The sequence below is a fragment of the Vigna unguiculata genome, chromosome 11 (assembly GCF_004118075.2).
Source record: "Vigna unguiculata cultivar IT97K-499-35 chromosome 11, ASM411807v1, whole genome shotgun sequence".
Lineage (NCBI taxonomy): Eukaryota > Viridiplantae > Streptophyta > Magnoliopsida > Fabales > Fabaceae > Vigna > Vigna unguiculata.
In genome coordinates, this window is record NC_040289.1 from 39,765,346 (window position 1) to 39,791,247 (window position 25,902).

At 27.4% G+C, this 25,902-nt stretch overlaps 1 protein-coding gene across 1 annotated transcript; it reads right to left on the bottom strand.

Annotated features, from left to right (window-relative positions):
• Positions 1–4,895: 4,895 nt before the first annotated feature.
• Positions 4,896–15,029, bottom strand: LOC114170538 (putative leucine-rich repeat-containing protein DDB_G0290503). Its single transcript, XM_028056036.1, has 7 exons — positions 14,805–15,029; positions 11,012–11,113; positions 6,949–10,101; positions 6,559–6,801; positions 6,249–6,407; positions 5,849–6,004; positions 4,896–5,516 (listed from the first exon to the last, which is right to left on the bottom strand). Exons 2-7 carry the CDS (start codon positions 11,093–11,095, stop codon positions 5,286–5,288), a joined length of 4,026 nt encoding a protein of 1,341 aa, XP_027911837.1. The 5' UTR covers positions 11,096–11,113; positions 14,805–15,029; the 3' UTR covers positions 4,896–5,285.
• Between the last annotated feature and the right edge of the window lie 10,873 nt (positions 15,030–25,902).

Sequence of the window (25,902 nt, forward strand, 5' to 3'; positions counted from 1 at the left end):
AATGGCGTCATGGCTTTGGATCTCCCAAAAAAAAACTTTTTATTTTATTTATTTTATTTACTCATATTGTCTCGTGTCCTACGAGTAGGACACTCGAAAATGAAATCTCTCCTTTTATTCACTGTTCATCAACAACACCTTTTTTATTCTTCTACTTGCATTCTATCTTTATTTTTTCCGTCACCTAATTTACAATCTTTTTATTAATCATTATTAAATTATATTTTATCTTCGTTGACCTCCGAATAATAAAAAATGTTAACAAATATTAAAAAAGGATTGTTAACATTTTTATTTGTATCACAATGTGATGTTTTTATTGTTTTTTTTAACTTCCAACAAAAACAGCCTAGAGTTTATCTTCTCTTTTTGTTTTTTCCAGGAACAAAGCATGAAGCTGATTACAACCTAGTGTCTAAATTTTTTACCTGGGGTATCCAACCCCTAAAGTTAGTAGCATGACCCTACGTATAAGTAAACATTCTTAGAATAAAAAAAACGAAAATCACTTTTCACTTTTTTTATTCAATTTCATTCTACTGTTACTGTGATAATAATTATTAAATGAGTAAAGTTTCAAGTTGTTCCATCGAGGTAGATCACTCGTGCCAAGCGAATAAATCCTTCATGTTATTTATTATTTAGTTTTTTTTTTTCGATACTCACAATAAACATTTTTAACCTTTCATTTCTTTCAAATACGAAACTCTTTTGTTATCTCTAAAGCATAGTATACTGTATTCTTTTTCTTTTGCACATTTAACATTTTAAACCTTTTATCTCTTCCACTTTACTGCCGAATATCTTTATTTTTAAAAATACATTAATATTTCGAAAATACCAATAAGTACAAATAATGTTATATACCATGTGTTTTTTTAAGAATTTAGTTTTAAATTTCAAATGATATCTTATTGAAACTAAATTGATTTGATGTGAGATTTTTTTATACAAAACTATCAAACACTTGGTTTTCAATATAATCAAATATAGTTAAGTATCCACAAGTAAAATCAATTTGATGTAAAAGTTAATAATATCATCAACTAATCTTATCCACACTCGATGAATTTAATCTTCTTTTTACTTAGACTTCAATGCAGAACAAGATTTATATTCTTGTTTCTTTTTGTTGTTTTTCGGTAATGAAGAAGAGAATACATTAATAATGGATGAAGTATGATGTAAAAGTTGTCAAATCCAAAATACTACACGTGCAGATACAATGATCAGAGAGATGATAGTAAAATGAAAAGAACACAAAATTAAAATGCAATAAATAAATAAATAATCAAAGAAACTAAAAAACAATTGTAACATAAATCAATGAGAGTATCGATCAACGATCAACACTAAATTAGTTATTAGTCGTGTTCGTTACGTTTTTCAAGATGTCAATATTATTCTAATCTGTTATTATTATAAAATATAAAATAAATCTATTTATATTTTTTAACATTTCTTTAATATTTATAAGATTTTGAAATTGAAATTTAAACGAATTACGTCTATAATCAACTTATAACTATCTTAAAAATCTACTCATAACGGTTTTGGAGTCCACACACCTTGAGTGGTTAACATCCATTAAGTTTCCATGGTGTTTATTGTTTTATTCTCTTCCTCGATGATTTGCTTCTATCCACATTTTCCCAATCTGTTCTAATACAAGGACTCTCAATATTTTGAATAATTTCTAGTCGATGTGGAACTTTCAACACACTCCCTCACACCGATGTATATTCATCTCGTGCGTGGGACAAAAAATTAGTGGATGGTCCATCAACGGCCCGAGAGCGGATGAAACAGAATGTCCAAAAAAATTTGTTAGGATAGACTCTAGGATTTGATACTATATTAGAAGTGGATTTTAAGTCTAACTAAACCCCACAAAACCAGCTTGTAAAGTGAGGATTGCACCCATTTATATATAATGTGAATTGACCTTATCTCTAGCCAACGTGAAACTTCCAACAACTAATAAATAATAACTTGCATACTCTACAAACATTCGTACTATCTTACAAACTAAAGTGTAGACCGGAAAATGAACATATTAAACATCTTAAATGTATCCAATACTTACTATGTTAAACATAATAAGTTTAACAGTAGAATGAAAAGAATGTTACTAATATATTGTTAAAATATCTTTTATTATTAATTAAAATTTATTAAAATACAAATTATGACAAGCCAGACCATAGTTAATGAGTCTTTTCTGATAAATATCTCTATATATAAGACAGGAATATAAAATGTTATTTAAAAAGTATTAAACTTGTGAAACTTTGAATCAATTAAAATTATAATCTCGTTGATTTTTTTCAAGTGCAACGGAAAACAAGAACAAGAGATTGATTGGTAAGAAAAAGAAGGCATCGAAGAATCTCTCTTATTCAATTATTGAGTGTTGAGAAACTTCTATTGTTCAGTCACTTCAGTCACGACACCATGAAAATCATTAAGTTAAGAAAATGTGCATTTGTGTGGTGGAGAATAAATGACAAGAATATGAATTTATTTCAAAGGGAAAGACTTGTCATAGACACTATTTTTGGAACTAGTGTTTGAGGGCATTTTCATTTGAGGGTAAACTCGTGAATTTAAAACCTGAATCTTCGATTATTATGGTCACATGACATAAGATATAAGATTTTAAATAATAATAGTAAAAATAAAAATATTTTTCTCTTAAAATTACATATTCATATCGGTACTTAAATAAAACAATAATTAACATATAAATCATATAAGACATTTTATAAAAATAAAAGTTTCAAAATATCTTAAAAATTACGTAACAACATCAAAAGTTATAAAAAAAACAATTAAAATCTAATGATGTAATAAAGTTTAATTAGAAGTATATTCTATTCACAATTGGATATTGAAATAATAAAAATATTGAAATTAATAGATAAATATATAATTTAATTGTAGACTTTAAAAATAAATAAATATAATATATCTAAAACAATAATAATAAACTTTTTAATACTATAAATTAATGTTTGAATTGGTAATATTATTTCACACAATTAAATTGAAATGACATTATGGAATATGATTTGAATATATTTAAATAGATAAATAAGTAGATAATTGTGATTATATTAGAAGTTTCACATCGACTAGAGATAAAACCAATCTACATATATAAGTGGGTGCAAATTTCACCTCACAAGCTGGTTTTGTGGGGGTTGAGTTAGGCTTAAAACATACTTCTAACATGGCATCAGAGCCTATCATAACGAACTTTCTTGAATATTCTGTTCCACCTGATATCGGACCACTAACAAAACACCCACTAACCAATTTTGTAGATTTGAGTTAAGCTTAAAATTTACTTCTAACATATTATTCTGTTTTGTCCCATCTAAAATAAACATGTTACTGAATTGATGATGATGATGATGGAAATCTCTTACATAGAAGTAGTAACGAGGTAGGAAGATGTTTTGTCATTGGAAAAAGTGAGAAACGTAAGAGGTTGTAATAAAGAAACAAATGCGAATGCGGCATCACTCTTTTCGCTCTTCCATTTTGCCCTCCAAAGTGAAAACAAAGAAAGCTGAATCCGCATGTAAGCCATGCCCAACAAACTTTTTTTATGGATTTCCACTTTTCTTATAACTATTATCATAACATTGTATTTATGGGAAGAAACTTTTACCGTTTTTCTAAAATCAATTTCTCCATTTCTTTTTCTTTAAGATGATGTTTGTCAACATAAATATTTTCATTCTATTGTTGTTGTATTTTGAAATGACAAAAATATTCTTATTCGCAAATAAAATTTAAATATGAGTAATAAGTAAATAATTTAAATGAGTATTTGTAGATATTAGATAACAAATAATTTAATATTTATTTATAAATAGATCGAATGTGCTGTCATATTATTTATATTTATGATATTCGTTATATAGAAAAAATAGAATAATAAATTTTTTTATAGTTGTAAGTTTATTATTTTTGGCATAAAATTGATTTCAATTCGAATACAACGTGGTGGAATTCAATACCCATTCGTTTTATTTTTTTAATGGAACTAATGTTTCTGTACAAAAATGAATCAATTGTCTATGAGGCCATATTATGCGAAAAGAGTTATAACTTTTTCAAATGTTATTTGTGAAATAATAATAAGGACTTGTGTATTAATATAAGTATTTGGAATAAATTAAAAAGTAATAATTAAATTTAAAACAGTTTAAGTTGTAATTTATTTAATCATGTATGAATGAAGGTTAATTATATATCAGAATGGAAGATAATAATAATGTTGTTATTTGAGGGGAGTGAAAATAGAAAATTGGGGCATTGAGTATAGTAAAGATAGGTTTGGACAATAAGATTTGGGCAGAAACAGACTTTTAAACTCATTAAAAAAGAACTACAGTGGACACATAATTAGTTTGAAAAATATGCTTGATCATTAAGAAAAATATTTAATAGTAATACAATTTTTTTTTCTAAAGGTTATTAACAAATACATTCCAAATAGAATTTTAAATTTAGGAACTTTTATTAAAGTTTTAAAGATAAATTTATATGTTTACACAAGTTTTGTGAATTGGTTATATTATTTAATTAAAAACACCCACACAAGCAAGTCAAAAGGCTTTGTTTGAATTAAAGGAGGATTATAAAAATAAGAAAATAAGGAAAATAGAGTGGAAATTACACTAAATACGATTTTTTAATTTATTATTACAAAGGTCAATTATATTACTTTGCATATATATTCATATTCGTGATTGAGTTGTATCAATACATAATAATAAAATTCATTTAATTAACACTTCAGAAAAGGTATTGTGAATAAATACAAAATATAACAGGGCATAATTCACCCTAATTTAATTTAATGCAAATACTGCACCCTAATAAAAAATATATATTTCAAAATATTATACATAGTAAGTAGGAAGAAGAAAGCAAATAAATCTTTACACTATCGTCTAGTACAAAGTTTTGTAGTTGCCCAAATCCTCCACTCGAGACATCATTGAGAAGAAAAATGTGCTCCATAGCAAAAACAACTCGAACTCAAATTATTAAAAATTCAAACTATAAATGAAATAAAACATTAACCAACCCCCATTTCTTTTACATAAAAAATAAGAATAGGATGAAAACAAGTTTCTGACCAACCTGAAAACTTGAGCTTGAAAGCATGCAAAGAAAGCTTTCAATCTGATAGTTAATCAACGGGAAAGGAGAAAAAAAAGGGGAAAATCACCGTGAATAACAAAAACAAAAGACATACGCTGCTCATACTAGTAATACTTCCCAAGAATTATGCCAAGGACAATGGAAACGATAGCTACTCCGAAGACGAACTTGTAATTTACGACAGACGAACGGTGGCCACTTTGAACATGAGTCTCGGACGCAGATGATGTTTGAACACTTGGTACTTCTGACTTTTTCTTGTTTTTCCTTTTCGATGGACTCGAGAGGTTTGATCCAATGTCCCTGGACTTGACTTCCAACCCTTCTTCATCACCCTGGAGTGCCATTAGAGAATACAAAAACACGTCATTTAACTACAGAATAATCCTGGACCTATTTTTTATGTTGTATTCGAATGTTTTGAAATTTTCGATTACACTTTGACGAGGTACAATAGCTAATTTTACTTGGGGCCTTCAGAATTCAGCATTCTCCAATCATAATTATAACGTTCTCTAAACATCACAGAATGTCACCCCCAGCTTTCTTTTTGTGTTATTAGGGAAATTGAAATGAATGCAAATCATGTAATTTCTGGCCTTAAACCTACAAGGAAATCATTCAAGCACAAACACCAGTGGTTGGGAACTTTCGGGGGGAGAATTACCTTTACTGGGGATTTATCACTAGCCAGTTGCAATTTCTGCTCTAGATCTGCCACTTGTTTCTGTAGAAGAGATATATCTTTTTTCTTACTTTCATGTTCTTCAACAGAATTCTTCAGGGCTGTCTCTAGTTCCAACTTTTGAGATTCTGCTCCTTTCTGTTTTTTTTTTTTTTTAATTAAATAAAACAATCAGTATGATACACAATTGCACACCGCTTGCGTGAGTTTCATATTTATCACAGACATGCAGAGGTAGATCGACTATATGGGGTGGCCAAAGAGAAAGAACACAATGATGAGAGGATTAAATTCAGATATCTCCTTTTTAAACTTTTTCTTTCAACATATCATGCTAACATGAAAAAAATATGCAATTCGAGTAAAAGAGTACAAGGGATACCTGGTTAGCAAGAGTATCCCGTGCAAGTTGCAACTCTTTCTCAAGTTCTGCAACCTTCTCAATCAGCACATTTCTATCATTGAATTTTTGTTCATAGTCTATCAGTTTTGAATTTAATTCTGCTTCTCTTTGAGAAGCAGCAGCTTGAACACTTCCAACCTGCAAAGCACCGGATTAATCAGCAAAGCTTATTCAATATAACAGTTTATTAACAATAATTTAGTTCTGATATATCAGAACTATGTTTCTGAACTTTGCGCTCATTTACAAAAAAAAAAAAAAAAAACTAAATAAAAACTCTCAACACTACCTCTTCACTTAGTCTAGATTCAGATCTTGTCAGTTTCCCTTCAATTTCCCCTAGCTGTCTTTGCAACACAGATTTCTCAGCAATCTCAATTTTGAGAATTTCGATCTCAGATCTCAGAGAGCCTTCAATTTTCTGTTTTTCCTTCAACTTCTCTTCAAGGTCAAGTATAAACGACTGAAGTTCCTTCTTTATATCCTGATTAGTCTCATTGAGCAAGTTCTTCTCATCAATCACCGAAGATAACTGCAAGTTGATAGCATTTCAATATCACTTCTCTAGTCATAATGGTTTAGACAAAATGAAAATTTCAGAAAACTATATTACCACCAATAGGAATGGAAGAACGAAAATTAAAGAAATATCTATACGAATAGTCTGTTTCTCATGTACCTGTGAATTCAGCGTCTGCACCTCTGCACTATGCTTTGACACTAATTCTTCGATGGCATCCTTCTCAGCAAGTGCTGCAGAGAGCTTTGACTGCAAATCACTTAATTTGGATTCATAGATAGCTATTTCCTGATTAAGCTTTGAGTTTTCATCATTTAGCCCAGAAGTTTCTTTTTCATGATGGAGTGACTTGTTTTGCAGTTCCTCAATGACATTTTCAAGTTGCTTTAATTTTATGAGACTCTGCTCCAGCTCATCTTTTTGAGTTCCAGAAGTTACAACGGCTTTTAGTGCCTGTTCCTCGAAAAGCATTATTTGGTTCTCTAGTGTATTCAGCTTCTCATTCAACACTTTGGTTTCTGATTCCTTCTCGGTATGTCTCTGCAATGCTTCTTGTAATTGTGATTCTACTTCTAGAATGCGGGATTCATTTGCACTTTGAATTTGAGTGGATTTTGATTGTAAATCATTCAACTGAGCTATACTGTTCCTATGTGCCACAAGTTCTTGAGTAGCGGCATCCTTCTCTGATAGTTCACGGTTCAATGATTCCTCAAGTTCGCCAATCTTGGTTTTCAGTTCAATGTTTAATCCAACCAATAATTCATTTTCAGAAACAGATTGAGCACTCTTGCTCTCGGCTTCTAAAACTTGCCGTTTCAAAACTTCATTTTCACTTTCCAAAGAAGAAAGTTTGCTCAAACTCTCTTCAAGTTGATTGTTCAAGGACGTAGACTGTTCCCCACCCCGTGTAATCAGTTCCTCCAAAATCTTAACTTTCTCAAGCAGAGACTGAACCTCAGAATCCTTGTTGCTGAATTTTTCTATAGCTTCTTGGAGTTTCTGTTCTGCATCTCTCGTCCGAGACTCGTGCAACAATTGAAGTTCCGAGTGTCTTGAAGCAGTTTCCTCTATATCTCTTCCTCTTATGACAAGATTTTCTTCAGAAGCTGTAAGTTTCTTAATTATTTCACTCTCTCTCAATTCAGCAGCCCTGAGATCACTTTCAGTGCTTTGCAATTTACTTTGTGTGAGATTTAAATCATCCTGCAAAATTTCCATTAGTTTTTCTTTCTCAACAGCCTTCTCATTCAAACTGCTAGAAGCATCTTCTAACTTCTTCTTTTCATCCGTCATCGCATTCAGAGAATCTTCCAACTCCTTTTCTCTTTCATTAGCTGCTTGCAGTGTAACTTCGAGGGTTGACGTTTGTGTCTGAATTGCCTCAAGTTTTAATGTTAAATCAGACAAATCACTGAGGTATTTATTGTTTTGCGCCTCTGAAACCCTGCATTTGTCTTCTAATGCGCTTATTTGTTGTTCGAGTTCCTGAATTCTGTATTTGTCTGCTTCAAGTAACAACTCCAACTCACTCACCTTTTTACCAGAATCTTCCAATTTGGAGTTAGAGCTCTGGATTAAATCTTCCAGTTCTCGGCTACGCCGATGGTTCATAGTGGCTCGGTCTTCATGCTCATAACATTTGTCATTGACTTTCTTCAGCTCCTCCTCCAATATTGAACTCCGCAAAGATGATTGATTCAATTCTGATTCAAGTTGAGCGACCTTTTCCATATACTCTTGCATTTGATCGTTAAGAAGATTCTTCTCTTTTTTGGCCTCTTCCAATTTAGCGTTGAGATGGGATATTTTTTCGGACGATTCAGTCACTTCTCTGTCAGCATCACTGGTTTTCAATTGTAGTAAGTTTAATTGTTGCTCAAGCTCCAAGTTCTTCTGCTCTGCTGCTATGAAGCGTGTTTCCAGGTCCCTCAATTGTGCTTTTGCCGCTTCTGCAGCTTCAACGGAAGTCTGAATATGTCCCTCAAGTTCAAGGCTCCTCTGAGTAGCAGTAGCTGCAGCAGCGCCAGATTCATTGTGGAGATCTTCCAGCGACTTCACCTTCAGCTCGAGCTCTGAATTGTTTGAAAGCGCCTGAGATAAAAGAGAATCTGTTCTATGAAAGTTTTCATCTGATAGCTTTAGTTTTTCCTCTAACTCAGCGCATAATTTCTCAAACTTCTTCGAATTAAGGGTTAGATCTTCCATGGTTGCTTCAAGAGTTCCATTTTCTGTTTTAAGCTTAGCCAGCTCCTCTTGTACATTAAGAAACTGTGTTTCTTGATTCTTGAGTGCAGCTTCAATTGATTCCCTCAATTTTTCCTCCTCCTGCAATTTGGACCTTGCAGTTTGCAATTCAGAATTTTTTTCTTGCAGTTCTTCCTTCGACGTGGCCAATAGATTTTGAAGTGCTGACATGTCTTCCTTTAGCTGTGTTTCTGATGTCTTTATCAGGTTTACTTCCCGGGTCAACTCATCCACCAAAGAGTCCCTTGAAGACAGTCTTTTCTCAACTTCCAACAACTGTGATTTTGAAAGTGTCAACTCCTCTTGGATAGTAGAAAGTTCAGCTGTGGTTGTTTTAAGTGCTTCTTCAATCTTTTGATTTTCTGAAATCTTATCATAAACACCTTTCAGTTCTTCTTTAAGGGAGGCCATCTCATCTTCCATTCCTTTTGCAGTCAGTTTGGCTTCTTCAAGTAGTCTCTCAAATTCTAAGGCCTTCTTTCCCTCGGATTCAGCATGTGAACCACTCTGCTTATGAAGTTCCTCGAATTTCCGAGCCTCGTCTGCTGAAAGTTTCAGCTCATCCTGCAATTCCTGCATCTTCTTTCTGGAGTTTTCAAGCTCAAGGTTGATATCGTCGAAAGCTTCCTTCACATGAAGAAGCTCCTTTTGCTTCACTTCTTGACTCTGAAGTGCCTCTTCAAGATTGCTGAGCTGCTGATTATATTTATTCTCGGCTTCAACCGTCTGCTCTTGCAATTTCTTGTGACTCAGTTCAAGCTCTTCGTATTTCTTCCCACTTTCTTCAAATTTCTGTTTTGTAACTGAAATCTCTTCTCTCAGGTGATTGTTTTCATGCTCAGAGGTCTTCAACGATTCTGTTAGTCTTTGGAGTTCAACATCAAGTTCTCGTATCTTCTCTTGAGCTTCTAGAAGTTCTCTGCTCTGAGAATCTGAGCTTCTTTCAGTTTTGTGGGACTTATCATCTGTGGCATTCTCTTCTTTCTCAACTTTTATGAATTCTCCATCTAAGGCATTCTCTTCCTCTTCTTTCTTTACTTCACTTGACAAGCCTCCATTTGTCTCCTGCAATAAATCATTAAAAAAATGGACATCAAAAACATTGGTATAGTCTGTACTAAAAGCTTTTGCTACTATAATACTATCAACTAACAACAGTATTTTGAGCTAGGGTAAATGACTATGGAAATCGTTTATTAAGAGTTACAGGGTATAATCTCAAGCTATTGTTAATGGATTAAGAATCCAGTAAGTGATCATATCACCTCTCTAATGACATATGGATACAAAAGCAGTTGTTCAAAGATGGGGAGATCAACTAGAGAACAATATTTTTTGAATTTGTGTCTATTTATAAAGTCCAAGTGGTGAACAACTAGAAGATAGATAAATAAAAAGTAAAAGTATACTCAAGTGTCAATTAAATGAAGCATCATATGGTTTTATAATAGGGCAGCAGGATTGCCTATCAAAAGAGTGAAATAGAGTTCTAAGCAATTCATTGGGTCTGGAAATTTATACTATTTGATTTTATCATCAATTATTCAAAGAATGTTATAAGTTGTATGTCTCTTATATATCTAAATAACCATCACTCGTCAAAAGAATCATATAAGTTCTATGTCTCTCATAATCTATGTGGATACATTCATATCTTTTGAAATTTATAAATTTTTAACCAAGTATATGAAAAAAATAAAAATAGCACCATAGCGTCTCTCTTTCTCTATGATCTAATTCAGTCCACGTCTCCCATACTAATAATTTAATCACATCTCCACAAGAAGTAGGTGTGCCCAATCTGTGGATTCCATAAAAATATTCAATTGGAAATAGATGCCTACTGATCATTGCAATAACGATAACACTGCAAGATATGATGCTAAGAGAAGCTTTAGAAAAAAAAAATTTAACCCGAGACTACTTTATATAACAAGCAAATTCTAAAATAACGAGTGGAAGAAGAAAATGATACCTTGATGCCGTCATTCTTATGATCTGCCTCCACAACAACCTTTGTCCCTGGAACCTCTGATACGACTTGGTTCTCTTCCTCCATGCCCGCTTCTCTTATTGACTGCATTACAAAGGAACGAAGAAACTAGAGGAATTCAGATGTAGCTGGGGGACACATTCCCTTAAATGTGATAAAAGAAATTAGGTAAATGAAGAACAGGAAAAATATAAGAGTTTATGGCAGATCAGAACACAATTAATTTCGTTATAATAATAATAATAATTATTATTATTATTATACCATACAAATAAAAAGAAATTAAAGTGAAAATGTTTGTCAAAATAAACAAGTTTAGGCAAATATGTTAATTTACTTTTTTAAGGCGAAATGACAAATATTTATTAAAACGAAAAATTTGCTCTGTCTTCCTCCTCCTCCAAATCGTATCTCTCAAACTCTAAAAGAGATTTAACGTAATCTTATTACAAGAACAATGTAATTGGTACAATAAATTGTACAACTAAAATGTATGACATGTAATTGATAACGCGATAAAATATTCTTTTATAAATATAAATGACTTTACAGATAACATAATTCTTCTTGCTACTTCCATTCCAAAATAATTGTAGTTTTAACATTTGAAATCTACAGATAACTCAATATCTATTCTAATATTGTCTCTAATAAATCAGTTGTTTTCAAAGATTAAATAATTCATTTATTGAAGCGAAGAGAGAGAGCAAGCATATTTTAATAAATGTGTTGCATATATTAGAATAGTTAAATTCTTTTAATACATGTGAAACAACCTCAAACATACATAATATGCCACGGAGACCATAGTAGATATGAGTTTCAGGTGAGGAAGTTATGGCAACAAGTACCAACATCAGACAAAAAAAATAATTTCAATTTTTAAGTCACCCTCATCTATGAATTCATTGTCATGTTAATTTCTCCAAAAAAACACAATAAATGAACTCGGTAAGAATATGAAATTGTTGTAGTAAAAATCATATTGAAAAAATATTTTATGAAATTATTCGTATTAGATAATTTAATATGATAAATAAACAAATAAATAACTAAAACAACGTGGATCTGAATTATAAGAAATTTAGGTAGAAATTCAAATTATGTATGTCGGACAGACTCTAATAATTCTTAAACATTATAACTATTGAAATTCATAATTAAAAAAATATAATTTTCAGGTAAAAGCAATATTTCTCAGAATATAAATATTTTGAATTTAAACATGGAAAATGTACAAAGAATATATCGAATCAATAAATAGTAATAATTAGATAAATTCTAGTTCATATGATTACGAACACGAAACTATAAATTTTGCTCTCTTAAATGATTCATTGAACTCTACTCCTCAAAATCTGACATTAGTTTCCATTTGCATGAAAGATTCATCTTAACATGTGTGAAAAAAAAGAAAGTAAAAGTGACAGTAGTCATAATTAATTAATGACAACAAAGGTTAACAGACTGTCATAGGACTAAAGAAATTTAAATAATACTTTTATTTAAAATTTATTAATAACCCAATAAAATTCTTTACATGATTTGTAGTAAAAAAAAAATGTTAGTTATTAATAGTTAATTCATTTGTGACACTGATTAATTAACCCCTTAATTATATTAATTACACATGCAAAAGACCTGGTCTGGGGTTACTGGTTTTGTGAGGGAATATTGAAGATGCCATGTGGGCCCCTAAATGCTGTCTTACAGCTTGATCTCACAAATAAGACATTTCCTGTCCACCACTACCAATACCATGCCATGGCTTATATACTCTCATAGCTTTAGGCCTATTCCCCATTTTTTTTTTCTTTTTTTCCACTTTTTTACAAAATCAAATTTACCATATAACTTTCTAAAATGAATGAAGACTGCATCTGGAACGTTGGTTAGACATAAACATCATGGGACCCAAAGATCAAACATTCAAAGATAAAAAATGAATCAACACGGAATTTGCTAATATCTATGGTATATGAGTAGGACCACTTTTGATAGTTAGCTACTAAGCCCCACCACACTTTTTTTCCCTTTCATATACCAAAGCCAAACATATAATATTAGTGATGTCTTTTAAAATTCAAATAAAGATATATACAGCAAAGTTAAAGCGCGTTAATTTCACTTTTTCATTAAGTGTAAATCGTGATCATCTGCGCTCTTCACGATGATACTTTAGTTTTAAACTTAAATTTGATAAAGAATTGATTGTTATTTATATTACAATAATTAGATTTAAAAAATATACTCTTATTTAGTTACATGGTACCCAATCCCTAATTGAGTAGCATTTTTAAGTAGAGTTAGAGTAAAAAAATACGGCAAAAACCAATTAAAATTCACTATGAATACACCTTTTAAAATAATTATCATAAAAATAACCAAAATTAATATGCATATTTATAATTGAAAGTTAAAACCGGTAATAGATTATAATTAAATTTGTATTCACAGTTATGATTATTAAATTACAATAGTTATGTAAAAATAAATAACTAAAATCCAGTGCATGTCGTGTTTACCAGGATAATAAAACAAAAGTGTGCATAATTCACTGTTATAGAAAAATAATTTTGACCGCGAATATAGTTATTTGTTTTACTTGATCGTTGTTCTATGTTTACTGACATAAGAAGGTTTTCTTTTTGTAAAAATATTTTTTAATAAAATTTTCAAATTCCTTAAATTAAAACAAAACCCCCCCTTAGTTGGCTACTTGTAAAAGGACAAAGTAAAAGTGAAGGTCAAAATCGGATTTTACCAAAAAGAGTAGGGGTAGTTGTGAACTTTAGGAATAAAAAAATGGGAACAAAAGTGAAGCTGGCAGGGGCTGAGATTCCTGAGAAAGCCTTTTAAGCAGCAGTTAATACATACAGTGGCACAGAGAGAAAACTAGTTTTTCTTTCCTTTTGTTTTTGAACTATTATTTTCCTATCCTCTGCCCTTCCTTGTTTATGCAGTGTCAAATATATAATTACCTTTACAAGATCTATAAACAGATATCAAAATCACAATATATAAAATGTATTAAAAAATCACCACCTAACATCTGAAAGCTATAGAAACGTTTAGCTTTTTTAATCTCTACAGAAACGTCTCAACAGAAATCGGCTGATTGTCTCCACTGAGATCGATCGATCTCCAGATCAAAACCAATATTCTCAACAAAAAAATGTGACACATATCGAAAAGTAGAAAAACTCAATTTCAACATTAAAAAAACACTATAACAAAAGTCAGAGATGAAAATTGAAGATTAAACTAGTTAAACTCAACACGATGAAGTTCTGGTGATCGGTGAAAAACATTAATTATTTCTGATCGATCAGAGTGGTGGTGAAACACTCATCCACTCATCATCGCAACAGAATATACAGAACAACTCAGAATCGTTGGTCATATACAGCCAAATAGATAGATAAATAGATTCCGATCCCTCCGCTGAATACCGATCAAGCCTCAAAGATCAAACCAAACAGATAAATAAGATTGAATGATAAGATCAAGCGGCGAAATAGGATTGCATGATAAGATCAAACAGAGAAATTAGATTGCATGTTGAAAAAAAATGAAAACACAGCACAGGATACAGAGAAAGAAAGAAGAAACAGAGAGAATAAATGAAAAATGAAAACATAAGGTGGAAAACTGGAAAACAGCGAGCGTGGTTAGTCAAATCATTCGGCGTGATAAACCCCCCACACACAACTATATATGGTTAGATGAGTAAGGAAAGGGGAAAGAGAGAGAGAGAGAGAGAGAGAATTCTTGCCTGGGAAAAGTTGCTTTGCTTTGGTTTGGTTTGGTTTTGTTGCAGAAAATGTATAGTATGTGTTGGAATCTGAGAATTAAAAAATAATTGGAAATGGAGATGGAGTGGTGTGTGGTGTGCGATGATGATGGAAATTGAGAAAATGAAGAAGAGTGAGAGAGAAAGGGAGGGGTATATAAGTGAAGTGAGGGAGGGTTGGAGGAGATGAGAGAAGAGTGTTGTTTTCTTTTTTCTCTTTCTTTTGGAGCATTGAGACAATGCTTGGTGGGGTCATGTAACAGCCAATCCGGCACAGAAGTGGGTGGCGCCGCTAGTTTTGATATTGCCACCCTTTTTCTCACTTATTTACCAAACCCCGTCCCATAAATTTCTTTTCTTTTTCTACCTCTAGTCAAGTCAAATATTATCTTTGTGTGCATGCAAATTAAATTCAATTATGTTACTTTCCTTTTGTAAATTTAAGTTCTTTTATTTGTCTTAAATATATATATTTTGTATTTTAATTGAAAATTAAAATTAGTTTATTTTTAAATTTTTAATCAATTTAGCTCTTATGTGTAAAGATGCGCTAATGCAATTCTCTTAACCAACTTTTATTAAGTTTATTTAATATTTTAAAAGTTTTTAAAGTGTTTCTTAACTAATATCAGTGTATTGAGTATTATATACAATCAAATATTATTGTAAAATTGTTTAAAATGTCAAATAAATTTAACAAAATTTGATTAAAATGACTAAGTTTACACATTTCTAAAGTTAACACACTAAATTAGATCAAAATTTTGAATATGGACTAATTATAACTTTCACCGTTAATGAAAAAAAATTATATTTAATGTTTTATTTATTTGAATAAGTTAATCCAATAAGTATTAATTAATTTTTTTTATATTTTTTTATTTTAATTAAAAAATTAAATTAACACATTTCTAAAGTTAAAAGACTACATTAAATTAAAATTTTAAATATGAACTTATTCTAATTTTCATTTGAGATTAATGAAAAAAATATTTAAGGCTTTATTTATTTAAATAAGTGAATCTAATAAGTATTAGTTAATGTTTATTTTTATTTCCTTTTTAGATGTTTTTTGTTTTTGTTTTCAATTTAAATTATAGTAACATTTCGTTTTCTTTTACCATTTGTAAGGAAACATTTGTTATTTTGATCTATCAAATGATTTAATAAATATTAAAAGTAATATAATAATTAATTATATCTATAAATTGAAATAAAGAGTAATAAATAAAACAAAATTAATAATAATGAAATATGAATTTAAGATATAAGAAGCAGCAGTGAAAGAAGAACAAAAGCTAGAAAATAGTTAAATAAAGTTAAGACTTATATATAAGAAATTTGTAAAGCAATTTTCTTTTTGTATCTTATTAACTATGTTTGTTCTTAAACTGCTTTATGAACTAGTCCACTGTGTTAAGCAACTAGTTTATTAACTTTACCAAATAAGTGAATAAAGTATGATTAATTTATTTTTTGAATAATTAATTAAATATTTTGTTGGGAAAATAGAGAAAAATATTCATTTAGGGGACTTAACACAAAAATGTGTTTTGTTTATGTAAGTTCGTGCTAGTTTTTAGTTTATGATGGTTTTTACCTTTTTAGAATATTATTTTCATTCTTAAATTATTTAATATAAACAAATCATTATAATAAAATCAATTTAAAAATATGTTTAAATAATAATAATAAACACAATAATTTTAATAATTTCAGAAAGTACTGTATCAGCAATAATAACGATAGTAATACAAATCTTAATAATAATATTATTTCTGTTGATCATATAAATAATAAAAGCATTGACTTTAAATGATATTTATACTATATATTTAAAGATAAATTCAAATTTACAAATAGTTTTAGAATAAAATAAATTAAAACATTTTAAACTACATTGTAAAAATTTGGGCTTTATTTAACATGTTTTATTTTAAAAAGTATTTGAAAACCAAAAATAAAAATCTCACAATGAAATAAAATTTATTTCTGATAAATTTTAAAGTTAGTTTAAGATGCAACTATTTTTTTTATCGCAGAGATAATTAGTTGATTTGAAAATTAAATAATTAATAAATTAAATACTAGAAAAAATAATTTAGAGTTATTTTATCAAGTAAATTTAAAAAACATAAAAAAAAGTGATTTGGTACATTTTGTAATTAAAGGTGGAACTTTAAAAGTATTTGTCGTTAATAATTGAGATAAAAACTAGATGTGTAAATTTGAATATGAGTAATAATTTGAGATTTGCAAAGATATACACTGTGACATAGTGAACGTAGAGAGCTAATGATATAATAACATATAATATTAAGATAGTAATAATAGGGATATATATATATATATATATATATATATATATATATATATATATATATATATATAATATATATATATATATATATATATATATATATATATATATATATATATATATATATATAACCTTAACTATTATCAACTTCTTTTTCCTGTGTCACGAAATTTCTTTTTCTTCTTTTTCAATCATATTTATATTTAATTTTTATCCATTTCAAAAATTAATTAATTTCATAGTAGTTAAAGTGCTTAGAAGTATTTCGAACCGATTGATTCTTAACTAAAGTAAGTTTTTATTTATTTTATTGAATCTTTCTTTAGTTTGTTTTGAAATAATCTTACTAGGGACATTTAAAAAAAGTAATTCTCTCAATTTAATTTACCTTATACTAAAATTTTGTCTTGTTTAAATATTTTGTATTAGGTCACAGGTGGAGATAACATTGTCTATTAATTGGCAAGAATTTGATTATGCGGGATACATTTGAAGTAAGGGAAACTAAGAAAAAAACTACAACGACATTATCTTTTTGTTAATTTATGGTCGAGACGATAAAGGTGTGAGAAGTGCATTTGATATTAAACTTTTTTAAAACATAGGAGGGGATGAAATTGAAAAAGTTTTAAAAAATTATGGAGCAAAATAGAATTAAAATAATAAATATATATAATAAATTAATATTAAGACAATGACTTGATATGTGTCATCTTACTGACTTGACATGTGGCACAATACTGACGTGACAAATGACATAAATAATTTAAAAAAAAAGATTACAAAAATTAAAATTAAAATAAAAAAAAAATGAGAAGTTGATATATGGTACATCCTTAACACCGTTAACACCATACTAACGAAATGAACCTAATTGTTATATATTTTTTAAAATATGGACCTAATTAAGACTAAAATAAATCTTATGACCTATTTGAGATTTTGACACGAAACATAGACCAATGAAGTGTTTTAACCAATTAGTTATGTATATAACTATCTAATATAAATGTGACTAGATAAATATGATGATTTGAATACGAGACATTACATCGGTCAATTGAAATATTTAAGTGGGAATTTAATTGAAATAGATTTATTTTGGTACAAGAAAAAAGTACCATAACTTAGACTCGATAAGCAAATTTGATACTCATCATATTATTAACATCGTTGGATGGAATCTCATAACTGTTGAGACTCATATGAAAAATTGGTTCTACAAAGTTGTGCTTTAAATTTAGGTTTAATTATTTTTTTACCATATTTTTGTTCAAAAGTGTCAAATTTATTTTTTAGTTTGTTTAAGTTTTAATTTGGTCACGATTTTTAAAAAATTAATACAATTTTATTATTTTTGTTAAATTTCTTGAAGTGAAACAATTATTTTTTTATCAAAATTTAAACTATGATTATGTTAATTACATCAATAAAGCAAATTATTATTATTAACAACTTCAATTTCGATGAAAAATATCGATTTCAAGAAATTTAACGAAATTGATCCCATTGTATCAATTTTTTAAAAATTAGGACTAAATTTAAACTTAAAAAAGTTGGAGGACCAATTTAATATTTTTGGACAAAAGTAAGAATCAAGTAATTAAATCTTAAATTTAGCGGGGTTTTCAATTTAAAAACATCTATTTTATGAAATTCGAATCAAACAGTTGGTTAGTTTGAATTAGCAAAAATGGACAGTTAGTTTAAGATACGCTAAGTGAATACTTTAGTTTGTTGCATGTTTTTTCTAGTATTTTTCTCAATTAGACTGTTCTCTTATGCAAAATGAGAACCAAACATATCTTTATTTTTGGATAATTCTCGCTCAAATTATAAATTATCGTTGCAGTTATAAATATTTGTTCAAACTAAAAATCACGACAAATAATAAATTTATTTTTGTTGTTAAATTTCGCATTTACTATGATAAAATTGATATGACATAAAGTATATATAATATATATGAAATCATTTAAAACCGTTATTTATTAATAGTATAAGATATGTGTGTTCATAATAATAAACAGTAAATCACTAAGTATTATTGATGACAAATTGTGAATTATTAAGTTTGATTAATAATTTATTGTACACGGGATATATTTGATGCTAATATAATATTTTGTGTATACCAATAGTTATTAAGAATGTACTACCAATACATATTATGTTAGAAAATTGATTGCAATATTAAAACTCTAACAATATACGGATTTAGGTAGACAAAAATATTAAGTGAAAAATCAATTAAAATTTCGATACATTGAATTTGAAGTAAGAGTCATCAATATTCAATTAAAAGAATTTATCTTAATATTTAAAATTATTATTAAAAAAGTCTATAGAAAAACCATTGACCTTCCAGAACGATTGACAACTGTTAGTATATATACAAAATGAATTTGCATGCTATCTTTATATCTCAATAAAAATGAAAAGCACTAATACAATAATAAGAAGTTGAGCATAAAATTTTATTTAATGACTTTCTTAGTCAATTTAATACTACTTTTAAGTTTAAACAATAAATACCGAGAAAAGTAGGAGAAATACTTTACACATAAATATTGAAAATGTAGGAAGTGGACTTATAATTATTTTGGGGCCACAAGTGAATAATTATTCAAGAAATGAGAATGAGTCATGCTAAAATTATTTTTGAAAACCAATTTACACGAAAAATAAGCCGTTTAAAAAGTGTCTTTTCATTTTGTAGTTATATGAAAAAAGTATTTTTGTTTTTGATATAAATGCGGTTACTTTTTTGTAAATAAAAAAAAATAAATAAAAGGATTTTATGCATTGTTAATTTGGGTGATATAATAATATGTATGAGTTTGGTGTGGGATTGAAGAGGAAAATATGAGAAAGTAAAAGTAATGGCTTTTTGGTCTCAAAGTGGCGGCCACAGACAACCGACCAAACCGCCCTATATATGCGTGCAAACATGAAGACCACTGTCTTTTCCTTTGATTTGAAAGAATCAAAGCAAAATGTTATTGTTGTTGTTGCTATCAACTAACTATTCAAGCAACACTCAACTCTTTATTTCTTAAATATAGCTCACGTTTATTAATTATTTTAATTAATTCAAATATTAATTTCTTTTAAAGTAAAATAACAGTGGGAAGAAGATCTTAAAACATACCATTCGGTTAAAAATAATATTAAATGTCTTTAAATCAGGTATAAAATTAATTTTTTTTTTATTTCAAATTTTGATATATGTTATTATTTTTAGGATTTATATATATATAATTTGTTTATTCCAATAATGTTAATTTCATTTTACATGTTAAACTATTAAATGATGTAAACAATTTAAATATTAATCTATATCATCATTTAATATTTAAATAAAAAAAAATTGATGTCACTGAGTTAAAAGGATTTTATTTATTATAAATTTAGAAACAAAATATATCAAAGTTTAAAAAATGAACTATATTCAATATCATATATAAATTTATGAACTAAAAACATATTTAATTATTAAAAAATTAAAATTATATGCATAATATAATTAGTGGTGTTAAAAAATTCTTCTCATTATTTGATGGATACAAGTAAAAGATTTTTTTTATATCCACCGTTAAAATATAAATTTTATTTAAACAATTATGTTAAAATGACTTTAATTTCATAGTCAGAAATAGAAAAATATTTTCCACTTATTAATATTTTTTAATAATAACATTATTTTGATAATTTTATTTTAAAATATTATTAAATAAAATGCAACTAAAATTATTAGTAAGTAACAAATAAAGGTATTTGTAGGTTGATATCATGATATTGCCATCTCTTTTCAACAAACAATTAATTAAATACATATATTTATTATCTCCGTATATATTACATGAATTTAGATATTAATAGATGATCTGATAGTAGATGAAACAATAAATTCAAAAAATTTCACCAAGGTATAATCTAACAATAACTTTGATACTATATTAAAACTGATATCATATTAAGAAGTGAATTTTAAACATCAATTTTACAAAATCGACTTGTAAAATAAAATTTACAGTATATCTTCTAAATTGGACTTCTAACATATATCTTATGGTACAAATTATTTTGGCATTTATAAATAAAAAATTTATTTTGGATATGACATTTTTAAATTGTTTTTGTTATGTAACATTTTTCTTTTAATGCTATTATTATTCTCTGCACTTGATTTGTGTTTAATTTAATAAAAGTTCACATATAATTGGAATACAAATTTCCGATTGTTTCATGTCGATGGAAGATGCTGGAAGATGTGTAACCATTTATACAACCAATTGTGCTGAACATTAATTATAATAAACACAGTAGAGAAAATCAATTTGAAGTATTTAATTGGTATATAATCAAACATTGACTTCACTTCGCTCTTTGATAACTTTATGAGAAACATTAAATATATATTGTAGGAAAAATAATTATCTGATAATTTTTTTTAAAACAGTCATATAAAAAAGTGTGACTTAAAGAAAAAAAGGTTTATGATCTTATCCGAATCTCAACAATATTCTCAACAAATAACATTTCAAATAATTTAAGAAAAATATTTTTGTTGAATGAAAAATAGAAACATTAGATAATTTTAACTACTACATATTCTTATTAAATATGGAAGTAGTCGAATGTTTTTTTATAATTGATTCAAAAGCTACCTTAGTTAACCACCTAACTCTCGTTAGGTTTGAAACATAAAAAATTGCATGAGGAAAAAAAAAGAACAATTAGATCATTATCACTTACACATAATTGCAGAATGTGATAACATCACTATTTATAGCACCCTATTTAATTGTAAACCCAAGTTGGGGTTTTCTATTGTAGCAAAATAAATACAAATATAAGACAACAATACTAAATAGAGAAGTAAATATATCGACCTCTTACATGAAACTTTATTTGGTTTTTTCTAAAATAAAAGATAGAAAGATGGTCCCGTGTAAAGCAACTCCTTGGGAAAAGCAAAAATGATTGAGTGAAGTCAGATTTTTCTATTTTTATTACTTTGTCTTTCACTAAGCATGTGCATATCGAAGAAATAGAGTTGTGAAATTGAAAAAAATTTACAATTTACTGATTTTCTTAACTTTTAGTTTTCACTTAAACCGATTAAGTTTAGTTTCTTCCTAATTTAGGTTATTTATTGTTTTTCTTACGTGTTTTCAAATTGAGGGTACAGAACAAGATCTTGATCTTTCAAAGTGTTGTATATTTTGAAATATAAAGTTACATCATGATTTAGTTCTTAGAAAATATATTAAAAAATAAAAAATATATTAAAAAAAAAAAAGAATATTGACATTAACTCGTAAGTGACGTGTGACTTATTAAATATATTTGAACAATTAATGATCTTTAATTTTAAAAATTTAAAATATATTAAAAATATATATATTTTTAATATTCAGCAAATTAAATACAAAAAATTCAATCAAGAAATTAAACTCAATTTCTTCCCAATTGTTTATTTAGTTTCTTCAATATGATCCTTTTGACCGGTGCTTTTCGTTTGTTAATTCGATTCACTCTTCAAATATTAGTATTTGTAATATATATGGGTAGTTCTAGTTATATATACAATTATTGATTAGTAATAAAATAAAATAAAAATTTTTGATTGGGAAGTTGATAGCAACAATAACAAAATAAAAGAAATGAAGAAGTGATTGGTCTTGGTATTCAAAAATATATAAAAATTTGAATGTTGACAAATCAAAATAAAAATTTGAAAGTTGACAAATCAAAATAAAAAGGAGACTTTTGAAACTTTCAAGCCCTTATATACATGTATTAAATGACTAAGATGACATCACCTTTCATTAAGCTCGTAACTAAATTATATGTCAAATTAGGTCAACATTTTACCAATAATTTTCTTGGGTGAAATTGTGTCAGCATTTTATTAAGAAACATAGTTACATATCAAACAAGTTTATCGACACAGAAAGAAAAAGAAAAGAGAGAATGAAAAATGATAAATTTATAAGTCATATCATATAATAAGAAAAGAAAAAGAAAAATAGAGAGTAAGTATATAATAAATATATGTAAAATTAAAAATATGTACTTTTCATTGTTTATATACAAATGTGAACTTGAATTTTAACTCGTGAGTTAATTTAGTTTACTATAAATTTGAATTTGGTAAGTCATCACATTTACACCTATAATAATAAATTAATTAATAATAAGTCGGTTAAATAAGTCAATAATAATAATAATAAATAACACTGACATTATAAGACATATTATACATAATATATTAAAAGTTTAATACAAAACAAATGCCAATTTAAGTCAAAAAATTCAAAATAAATAATAATGTAGCTTCTCTTGTATTTTGTGCTCTTAAAAATAATTCAGCAACCGAACAGAGATAGTAAATTTATAGTTTATGCATGCAAACATCAGATTAAACACAAACTATACATGCAAACATTACTAGAAAAAAAAAAACTTGATTTGAAGAAGAAGAAATTTACTCAAACAAAAATATAATCAGATTAAACTGTCATAAATTCTACTTCCTCCTAAAATAAGCCTTGTAATTGGATAAAAGATGAGATGAAGTTTTGAGATTTTAGAGAAAAATAAAAAGGATGTAAACACGATCTAAAGAATAGTATAATATAAAAAATAAATTGCTAAATAGTTAAAAATTCTAATTTATAGTTAAATATAAGATAAAAGTTTAACCTCTATTATGTTTAAATTTCATTTCAGTAAAAAAAAAATTAGAAACATATTTAATATTTTAGAAATTGTAAAAGAACTCATTCTACTTTCTTTCTTTGTCGTATTTATGAATTTATTTTTAAAAACAAAATATCCAATAAAAGACAACAACTTAAAAGAGAACACAAATGTAAGCAGTGAAGTGACTGGAAATTTTAAATAGCTACTTCACATAATTAGTTCCATCATCCTTTAAAAGCTATGACGATATTTAAACTTAAAAAGTATATTTTTAGTCTCCATTTTCATAGTAAAATTTGAATTTTGTCCCTCAATTAATTTTTATCTCAATCTGGTCTCTATTTTGGGAAATTTGACTCAATCAAGTCCTTTCCGTTAGTGGTGGAGTAACGGTGTTAAATGGGGTGTCACGTGTCAGCTTCTGGATTTTTTGAATTCTTTTTTTGAATTTTTTAAAAAATTAAAAATTTTGCCACGTGTCAAGCTGACATCGTGCCACGTGGCAGTGACAGTGCCACGTGTCACTATTTGGGAGGTGTCATTTTCTCATTCTCAATTTGGTCCCTCTATTTTATTTTTTGTCTCAATTTAGTCCCAATTTTTGTAAAACTTATGCAATTTTGTCCCCCTCCAAATTGAAACCAAATTTAATTTCTATATAAATAGGCACAAATATTTCTATCAAAATTGATATTTCAAGTAAATATTTTTAACAAGATTAAGTTTATTTTAATTTATATTTTACGTTAAACTTTATTTAAAATTGTTTTAAAGTTGTTAATAGAAAATAATGTTAATAAAAAAATTCATAAATTATATTGATATTTTATTACATTGTACTTTAATATTATTTTTTATTTGAATTTATATTTTAAATAATTACATATTTTTAAAATGTGTAAAATTCAATAATTTCTATACAAATATTTTAGTTAGTATAAAAATAACAATTATATAATTTAAGAAAAATTAACTAGTTTATGTAACAATAAAAAACAAATAAATTTGAAATTTGAAAACAATTTTAAGTAAAATTTAATGTGAAACAAATTTAAAAAAACTTGGTTTTATTGAAAATATATAATAAAAATATCAATTTGAATAAAAAAATCAAATTTAATAAAAATATTTGTATAACATCTTATAATTTTTGTTTCAATTTGGAGGGGGACAAAATTGCATAATGTTTACAAAAATTGGGACTAAATTGAGACAAAAAATAAAATAGAGGGACCAAATTGAGAATGAGAAAATGACACCTCCCAAATAGTGACACGTGTCATTGTCACTGCCACGTGGCACGATGTCAGCTTGACACGTGGCAAAATTTTAATTTTTTAAAAAAATTTTAAAAAATTAATAAAAAATCAAAAAAAATCAAAAAAAAAAATCAAAAAAATCCAGAAGCTGACACGTGGCACCCCATTTAACACCGTTACTTCACCCCTAACGGAAAGGACTTGATTGGGTCAAATTTTCCAAAATAGGGACCAGATTGAGATAAAAAATAATTGAGGGACCAAATTTAAATTTTGCTACGAAAATGGGAACTAAAAGTATAATTTAACCAAAATTATATTATAACTAATTTTTTATTTTTTATGTAATTTAATGTAAGTCATTAATTTAAAAAGAAAAATATTAATCAATAATCACACTAAATTATGTTAGAAAATAAAAAATAAAAATCATAATATCATTATCCAATATTTAAACTTAAAAAATATAAAAAGATAACAAAAAATTGAGATAAAGAAAAAGAAAACGATATATTGAGAAATCTGATTTCCATAAGCCGAATTCTTAGACGAAATTATGAAAAAGGGTGAGTGTTTAAACAAATATTTTGAGAAAATTAATATTTAGATAAAATAAATTTTTTTAATAAAAATGTGGTAGAATATTTGAATAATGTGTTTTTAGTAATAATAATAATTTATAATTGATTCTGTTAACAAAAAATAACAGGTTGCCAGTTGTCACTTGACGGACTTAACGGTGAAGAGACGGGTTTGTAAAAACACTGTAAAAGTGGGACTGTAGAGTGGA